Consider the following 10,000-nt stretch of genomic DNA (forward strand, 5'->3'; position numbering starts at 1 on the left):
CAATATCAAATCAATAAAGGTCTCAGCATGGTTCACTTCCGAGGGGTCTGGGTACACTTCACATCACAGAAAATGCTGAGCTGCAGGTCTAAGTTCGCTTAAATGGTTGGGGACCAGGTAGGCTATGAAAACACCCATAGTGGCAATGTAGCCTACAACACTTTATCTTCTTTTGGTTTGGTAGGCTACTCCTCTGCTCTGTCCTTTTCCTGAACTGAAATTGGTTTCGCTTTTTTCCTATCCCGAAGTTGAGGGACAGGGTGCCAAGGCCACCCCCTCCTTCACCAGAGACCAAGCGGTTAATTTGGGAGTTTGGGAAAGATAATTGCATCACACAAACCACAAACGCAACCTGCGCTGCCTGGTGCCACTATAGGCAACGCTTGTCTTTCTAGCACAAATGATCATTTAGCGCACACAAAGCGTGAACTCTCGTAATCTTAGATGACTGCAATGTAAAGATACATGATCACGTAGGCTGCAGAGCCCTTCTCAACTGTTGCACTCACGATGCTATAACGCGACATGCCCTGTCCAACAAAAAGTAGCCTAGTCCATGTTGAATAGATAACATTTTCTCACAAATTATTATTTTCTAATATGAGCATTTCGATCATAATATGTTTGTCTGTTACCCAGACTACCAAGTGTGATCTTCATACAATGCTATTTTATTATTTAGACTATTTATTAGCCTATTTATTTCTTTGAAGTGGCGAGGGCATTGTTCTTCCACTGTAGGCTAAATTACTCAAATGAGCACTGCATTCAAAAGGAATAGGCTAATAATTCGGACATTGTATAGGCTATAGTTACCTGTTCTATTTCGAAAATGTAGGCATATAGCCACTCGAATCCCTAGCTGTGGAGGAAATTAATCTGTAGGTTGGTGAGCAGACGGAGCCAGCCGTCCAGTGGATTGCCTCGTAGTCACGGTACGACACAGGAAATGAAAACAAACTCTGTAAGCAACACATGAGTGCGAAACCATTACAATTGTATAAGAAAATATGTAGGCTATATCCATCACTGCACTGTTTAGAGAGCACCCTCTGTGTTCTTCAAAATGCACTCAATGGTTGCACCTGCTGCACCAGTTGCGCGCAGAGGATTCGGCCGACGCAGGAGCCTCATTAAGTCTCCTGCAGAGCGCGTGGCACCATCGTAGTTATTCAGCCATAGGTATAAACTTTGATCTATTTCGCAAAAAATGTCCCTGTCTGCTAAAGTAAACTATAGCCTATTGGCTATAGCCTACTTTAAAATTCGGCATCATTTCAAAGGTCCTGACCTGACCGACCGCACCCGACCCGAATTTCATTAAAAATAATATTTCATAACCCGTGCCTGCGGTCGACCGCGGTTAACTGCAAGCGCCCGCTGATTTCGGGTCAGCCCGCGCATCACTGGTGTGTGTGTGTGTGTGTGTGTTACCGATGAGAGTGCGGTGTGTGTTCTGCAGCAGGGGTGTGTGTGTGTGTGTGTGTGTGTGTGTGTGTGTGTGTGTGTGTGTGTGTGTGTGTGTGTGTGTGTGTGTGTGTGTGTGTGTGTGTGTGTGTGTGTGTGTGTGTGTTACCGAGGAGAGTGCGGTGTGTGTGTTCTGCAGCAGGGGTTCCGGCAGCTGAGACAGATGGATACACTCCGGAATCTTGATGGTCCCGCCGTCCAGGTCTGCTATGATCACATCCAGCTGACACACACACACACACACACACACACACACACACACACACACACACACACACACACACACACACACACACACACACACACACACACACACACACACACACACACAAATACACACACACACACACACACACAAATACACACACACACGCACGCACGCACGCACACACACACACACACACACACACACACACACCATGTTACATATATTATCTTGTATATTTTAGGTATTTCTATTTATAGAACACACTTCAAGGATTCAGGATGTTCCGGGAAGTTTACTGGTCAGGGATATAAATCCATACAGGACGTCCCAGACATGTGCACGATTAGAACCCATGTCAATAAGCATGTATTAAATACTTATATTACCCATGTCAATAATCATGTATTCAATACTTATATTACCCATGTCAATAATCATGTATTCAATACTTATATTACCCATGTCAATAATCATGTATTCAATACTTATATTACCCATGTCAATAATCATGTATTCAATACTTATATTACCCATGTCAATAAGCATGTATTCAATACTTATATTACCCATGTCAATAATCATGTATTCAATACTTATATTACCCATGTCAATAATCATTTATTCAATACTTATATTACCCATGTCAATAATCATTTATTCAATACTTATATTACCCATGTCAATAATCATGTATTCAATACTTATATTACCCATGTCAATAATCATTTATTCAACACTTATATTACCCATGTCAATAATCATTTATTCAATACTTATATTACCCATGTCAATAATCATTTATTCAATACTTATATTACCCATGTCAATAATCATGTATTCAATACTTATATTACCCATGTCAATAATCATTTATTCAATACTTATATTACCCATGTCAATAATCATTTATTCAATACTTATATTACCCATGTCAATAATCATTTATTCAATACTTATATTACCCATGTCAATAATCATGTATTCAATACTTATATTACCCATGTCAATAATCATGTATTCAATACTTATATTACCCATGTCAATAATCATGTATTCAATACTTATATTACCCATGTCAATAAGCATGTATTCAATACTTATATTACCCATGTCAATAAGCATGTATTCAATACTTATATTACCCATGTCAATAAGCATGTATTCAATACTTATATTACCCATGTCAATAATCATGTATTCAATACTTATATTACCCATGTCAATAATCATGTATTCAATACTTATATTACCCATGTCAATAATCATGTATTCAATACTTATATTACCCATGTCAATAAGCATGTATTCAATACTTATATTACCCATGTCAATAAGCATGTATTCAATACTTATATTACCCATGTCAATAAGCATGTATTCAATACTTATATGATTTACCATTACGATTACAACCCATGTCAATAAGCATTTATTCAACACTTATATTACCCATGTCAATAAGCATTTATTAAATACTTATGTTATTCATTATTTTATTGCTTTGTCACCAACTATTCTCAAACTGATGTCTAAAGGCTATGAGACCAATAACTGATTATAACCCATGTCAATAAGCATTTATAAAATACTTATATTACCCATGTCAATAAGCATTTATTTAATATTCATAATATTTATTATTTTATTGATTTTTCACCAACTATTCAACTGTCACACCAACTATCAAACTGATGCTTATGAGACCAAGGACTTCAATAGAAAGCATGAATAGAGAACTGTGTGAAATCCACATTGCCAGCGGTGTCTTGATCAGAGGTGATGTCTTTTTGAGAATAGTTACACGGTACTTGAGGCCGGCGTCATATACGCATGATATAACAATGTCGTGACAGTGCCATAACAGTGTCATGGATGGTCAGTCATAAATGAGTCATAAACACTGTGTCAATGTCATGAATGTTAAATGGTCACATTTCTTTGGCTGTTTATACTAAAACCGAAGGTCACTTAATGGCAACGTAATGGTCATAACATGTGTGTGTGTGTGTGTGTGTGTGTGTGTGTGTGTGTGTGTGTGTGTGTGTGTGTGTGTGTGTGTGTGTGTGTGTGTGTGTGTGTGTGTGTGTGTGTGTGTGTGTGTGTGTGTGTGTGTGTGTGCGTGTGTGTGTGTGTGTTACCAGTTCCTGGATGTGTGTCTGGAATGCTGAGTGGACTCCGATGATGAAGGGAGTCGGAGAGCTGAGAACCTCCAGCAGACGAGAGGGGAGGATGGGGATATAGGGGTAGCTATGGAGACACACACACACACACACACACACACACACACACACACACACACCTGTCATTATATAGAGCTGAGGACCTCCAGGAGCCGCGAGGGGAGGATGGGGATATAGGGGTAGCTATGGACACACACACACACACACACACACACACACACAGTCATTATATAGAGCTGAGGACCTCCAGGAGCCGCGAGGGGAGGATGGGGATATAGGGGTAGCTATGGACACACACACACACACACACACACACACACACACACACACACACACACACACACACAGTCATTATATAGAGCTGAGAACCTCCAGGAGCCGCGAGGGCAGGATGGGGATATACTCATGAACGGCGTGACGTTTTCCATGTGCGTTACGCCCATTTGTGGGGGAAAACAACCCATGCAAGTCAATTGGTGATGTTGAGGTTTAATAAACGAAAGATACGGACCTGTAGACCAGCGTCGTTCACGCGCAACATGCCGAAAACGTGTTGTGTTGCCGGCTGTTCAAATAATATAGCCAAACAGTCGTGGCTGAAGCATGGAATGTGTTCATTTAGGCTAGCCGATGTAGCATGTAAGTCAATGAGACATTCGGTTTGTTTTCACCCATAAAGGGGTGTAACGCAAATTTAAGAGCAAAGTACCCGGATGGCCGTTCATGAGTATAGGGGTAGCTATGGACACACACACACACACACACACACACACACACACACACACACACACACACACACACACACACACACACACACACACACACACACACACACACACACACACACACAGTCATTATATAGAGCTGAGAACCTCAAGCAGACGAGACGACAGGATGGGGATATAGGGGTAGCTATGGACACACACACACACACACACACACACACAGTCATTATATAGAGCTGAGAACCTCAAGCAGACGAGACGACAGGATGGGGATATAGGGGTAGCTATGGACACACACACACACACACACACACACACACACACACACACACACACACACACACACACACACACACACACACACACACACACACACACACACACACACACACACACACACACACACACCTGTATCATAGAGGGAACATCAACCTTTCACTTAATCCACACGTTCCCGTCAGGGCCTCGTTAACCCTCGCCGAGGCCCGGTGCAGGCGCATTCCGGGGCCCCTACACCACATTATAATGAGCCATATTCAAAACGCATGAAACAACGCAGGCTACACGGTTTACTCCAACACAAAAAAGGGTGCGCTGAACCCCCTGCTGAGTTCACCAGTCACAACGCAAGTCATTGGAAGCATAGCCAGCTGACAGGGAGGAGATTCTGTGCACTGCCGTTTGGCAGAGTAAACGTCTGCTCAGCTAGAACTTCCAAACAGAAGCACAACCAAAAGTCTCTTATTTTAGCTACGTTGCTGCCGACAAATTTGTCGAATCGAAACCGTCGTGGTAAACACGTGTTAAATAATTTAACCTCCGATGGCCTTGGAAAGATTGACTGACTGTCAAAGGAAAGTAGCCTAGCCTACTCAGCTGTCGCAAGGAGGGAATCCCCTTAGCAGCGAACCACAGCAAAGCGAATAACAGTGTTATTACAGTGCTTTAGGGAAATGGCCATAACAGTAGGAAAATGCGACTATAGCCTATCATTTTAGTGTTTGCTAAATCCTTGGCTTGCCCTGTTGTTGTCAGACTGTCAGAACTTTGAGTGCTGGTTGGTGCACTTGCTACGCAGCATTATTGTGAACACTTTTTAAATAATACCTCAGAAGTGATCCTCGCCGCGCCATGCAAGACTTTTGTTTCGCGAATGCAGTTGGGTGCGTGATTTATTTCCCCATGTTTTAACTATAGAATAAGATAAAGTTAGGTTGGTGTGCTGTGCTCTTATTTGCTTAGCTTACATGATTGCACAAGTCCATGATCGCTATGCAACCATTACAAAAAGCGATTATAGGAACACTGACATTACAAAAATGACTAACGTTGCCAACCTTCTCTTCAATGCGTTAATCCATGCCGGGCTGAAGTTTATCCGTACAATCTGAAGCAAGTGCTGGCGCCGAGTTTCTCACATCTTTTTTGGACAGTAGCCCATCATCAAACTCAAAAAATATTGACCACCATTTTCACTGGTGGCACACAACCAGCATCTGACTGAAATGATTATTCCGAAGACCTCCGATTCCTGCGTGCATGCAGAGGCGATTCTAGGCTCAGTAGGGGGGCCACGCGAAAATTAAAAAGAAAGAACACTTGTAACAAATCGCCACTACTGTTCCCCAGCTACAGTCTTGGGGGGCCCAAGCTGCCTGTCTAGCCTGGTGACAAGATACGCATATGCGCCTCTGCTTGCCTACGGATGGCGAAATGCATCAAAAATACAATTGATTGTCTCAAAATATTGTTTCATATTTTCCAATCTCACGACGTCCGGGGCCCCTTCTAGTGGCGGGGCCCGGTGCTGCAGCACCGGTTGCACCATAGGATAACGCGTCCCTGGTTCCCGTTTGTAATCCATATGATATCATGGCTAATGAAGAGAGGCATATTGTGCTGCCGTTTAGCTATTCTGTTCAACTAACTGACGGTGTGTGGTTTAGTTTAGTTTAGTTTAGTTTAGTTTAGTTTAGTTTATTAGGATCCCCATTAGCTGGGCGCAGAGCCAGCTATTCTTCCTGGGCTCTTCCTGTGGTTTGTGTTACCTGCATTCGTTTCTTCTTGATATGTCACAAAGTTCTACTCCATGATTTGTCCACATCCAAAACACAGACGTTTCCTGGAATCTTTGATTGCAGTTCAAATGTGTTGTCTTCGAGACTATCATAAAAGCAACTGGCTTCAGTCAAAAATGTAAACATCACGTCTGCCTGAGCTCTACTCCTGAATCCAATGTTAACGTAAGGTGTCAAATCGAGTTATGATTCATCAACTCATCTGTCAATCATATTTTCCAGCGCACTATTGGTATAAGCATAATCATAATGTGCTTCAAAAACTGGCGGGGCATCGGCAGAAAGTCAATTAAAAAACAGATTCGCTGCTATTGACTCGTAGTGATTTAGAAATTGTGCTTCATTTCACCATCGCTGTTAAACAGTGTTTCTCCATAGCCACTGTGGTGTCGCTGTTTAACCAGTTTGATGAGAACAACACAGACAGCTGAATCACGATAACAGGAAGAAGGGTTTAAATTCAGATATCGCTTTTATATTGGTAAGCCATGCTTCAAGTGCTTACATTAAGAACCGCCTCTGACACACACACACACACACCTGCCACACACCTGTATCGTAGGGGGAACATGAGGGCCTCCAGTGCTCGCGACACCTCTGACACACACACACCTGCCACACACACACACACACACACACACACACACACACAGACACACACACCTGCCACACACCTGCCACACACACACACACACACACACACACACACACACACACCTGCCACACACACACCTGTATCGTAGGGGGAACATGAGGGCCTCCAGTGCTCGCGACACCTCTGACACACACACACACACACCTGCCACACACACACCTGTATCGTAGGGGGAACATCAGTGCCTCCAGTGCCCGCGACGCCTCTGACACACACACACACACACACACCTGCCACACACCTGTATCGTAGGGGGAACATGAGGGCCTCCAGTGCCCGCGACGCCTCTGACACACACACACACACCTGCCACACACACACCTGTATCGTAGGGGGAACATCAGTGCCTCCAGTGCCCGCGACGCCTCTGACACACACACACACACACACACACACACCTGCCACACACACACCTGTATCGTAGGGGGAACATCAGTGCCTCCAGTGCCCGCGACGCCTCTGTGAGTCTCTGGTAGCTGCAGGAGTGGAACAGAACCTTATGCTCCGTTAGAACCGCACAAAACAGGCTGAGAACGTTCTGGATGCCTGCAACACACACACACACACAAACACACACACATAGATATTACACACACATTAGACACACACACACTAAACACATATTAGACACAGAACAAGCTCAGAATGTTGTGGATGCCTGCAGAGCACACTGATGTCACACACACAGAACCTCTACACTTTCACAAGGTAACACGCACGCACGCACGCACGCACGCACACACACACACACATCTCCATATGTTTGCATATATCATCTTTATCAATATACCGTATTTCCTCGATTTGTAACCGGGCTCCTAATAGTAGCCGGCCTCGTTTTGTAACCGGGTGTTTTGAAAAATCGGAAAAATAGACACTGGCCCCGTTTAGTAGCCGGCCTCGTTTAGTAACCGGTGCGTTTTTAAATGTCGCATTTTGCACAATGTGTTAAAGTTCAAACAATTTCGGAACTTGTGTAGGCGATGCCTAGCCTACTTTAATAGCCTAAATTGTAATAGTTGGAATGCCTCCTCTCCAAGCGGCACAATCGAAACTTAAGGTGCGTGCAAGTTTGCCTGCCTGGTATCCAACAAGACGAGCCATGTGACATTAAACATATGCGTCTTGCGAAGAATTGGACGAGTTGGTGTGTGTGTATGTGAGAGAGAGAGAGAGAGAGAGAGACGTGCTTCCCGCTTTGCAGAAAGGGCAAGGTGATGTCTCCAAATATTAGCCTACACAAAATATATCTTATCTTAGTAAAGTAGACATAGGCCTAAGGGACTGTTCGTAATTTACCGGGGGGGGAGGGCTGGTGCGTAGGGGGGGGAGGGCCATGATGAAAAAAATGAGGTGGAGGGGAGGGCCATGGCAAAAAAAATCGGAGTTAGGGGGAGGGCCATGGGAAAAAAACAAATTTATTTTATTTTATTTTCATATATTATTTTAAATAATAATAAAGAAATGCTCTGAAACACATCGCTTTGCGATGCAAGGTCCCGGGTGCATAGCCTACTTTAGCACTGAAGCGTGTATCTGTAGAACTATCAGGTGCAGCTACTGTAGATTGCCCGCGCTGACTCTCTTTCACTGTAGGATTGCTAGTGCTACGGAGGAACATTGAGCATCATAGAAAATGACCGTGAGCAAATATCAAACTAGCTGAGGTGAACTATAGGCCTATGGGCTAAACAGTTTGGGAAGTTTTGACAACGAATTGGATGGGCATTTCCAGAGGAATTTTGGAGAGGTGTTGTGTTGTAGTCCACTGGTGGTCACAGCCTCTGGTAAGTCATGATTTTATATAATGGCACCTCCATGTGCTTTACATCTGTGTTCAATGGTCGCATAGCACCGCCGAGAGAGACGTTTGTTTTGTTTAGCTTGTGGTGTCAAGGTATTAATAAAAGTGGTATTAACAGCGATATGTTGGCTTGGGCATGCATCAACACGGTCTTAAACCCATTGGAGGAGCTAACTTGTTGTGAAGAGAAGTCTCATCACTTTGGTGGTCAAAAACGGACCAACTAAGTAAGGAATTAGGTGAATTTAAAGTGCGACGGAAGAAGGGAATGTCACCAAAATTGTGCATCGTGTCAGGTAAGAAGTGACTTGTGTTTCTTGCGGTGGAGATTGGATTCGTAGTAGCACATTGGTAGGCTAGGTCTTGCCTATTGCTGGTGAAGTCTATCTTAGCCTCGGAGTTGGCTATGGGGTGAATCTATAGCACAGCCGATGGTGTGCGTGGCTTGTCTATCATAACTGTTGCCAAAATTGAATTGCCGCGGTGTGAAATGGCTGTGCTATTGTAGTTTTGGACTTTTGTAGTGGTGGCGATTTGTTCCTTTTGCCTCTTGCTGCTGATTTGACCACCGTTTAGCGGCACCTTTTAGTGCGTCTTAAATATGGCCAACGTCAAATGCAAACTAAAGGTGGCTTTCACACTCTCCCTGTATCAATAGCCAGCAATGGCACCAGCTGCTTTGGCGCTTAACCTACTTCTCTCTCCGATCACAGCACAAACTCTTTGGCCGTCAGAGTGTAGCCTAATCACATTCGGGAAGCAGTAGGCCTATGCCTGTCTGTGTGTGCGTGCTTTTGTGCGCGGGCGGGGAGACAAGGCAGGGGTCCTGATCGTATGCATCTTGAGATACACAGTCGCAATTGCAAGAAAATCTAAATTGTTT

At 43.7% G+C, this 10,000-nt stretch overlaps 1 protein-coding gene across 1 annotated transcript in view; it reads right to left on the minus strand.

Moving 5' to 3' along the window:
• The window catches only part of sbf2 (SET binding factor 2), a 106,851-nt gene that overhangs the window by 64,199 nt on the left and 32,652 nt on the right, over positions 1-10,000 (minus strand). Inside the window, exons 7-9 of the mRNA XM_063193249.1 lie at positions 7,727-7,859; positions 3,814-3,922; positions 1,577-1,690 (exon numbers count right to left, since the gene is read on the minus strand). Coding sequence (XP_063049319.1) covers positions 1,577-1,690; positions 3,814-3,922; positions 7,727-7,859 — 356 coding nt within the window. The remainder of the gene's footprint in view (positions 1-1,576; positions 1,691-3,813; positions 3,923-7,726; positions 7,860-10,000) is intronic.

The sequence above is a fragment of the Engraulis encrasicolus genome, unplaced genomic scaffold, assembly GCF_034702125.1.
Source record: "Engraulis encrasicolus isolate BLACKSEA-1 unplaced genomic scaffold, IST_EnEncr_1.0 scaffold_32_np1212, whole genome shotgun sequence".
In the NCBI taxonomy this organism is placed as follows: domain Eukaryota; kingdom Metazoa; phylum Chordata; class Actinopteri; order Clupeiformes; family Engraulidae; genus Engraulis; species Engraulis encrasicolus.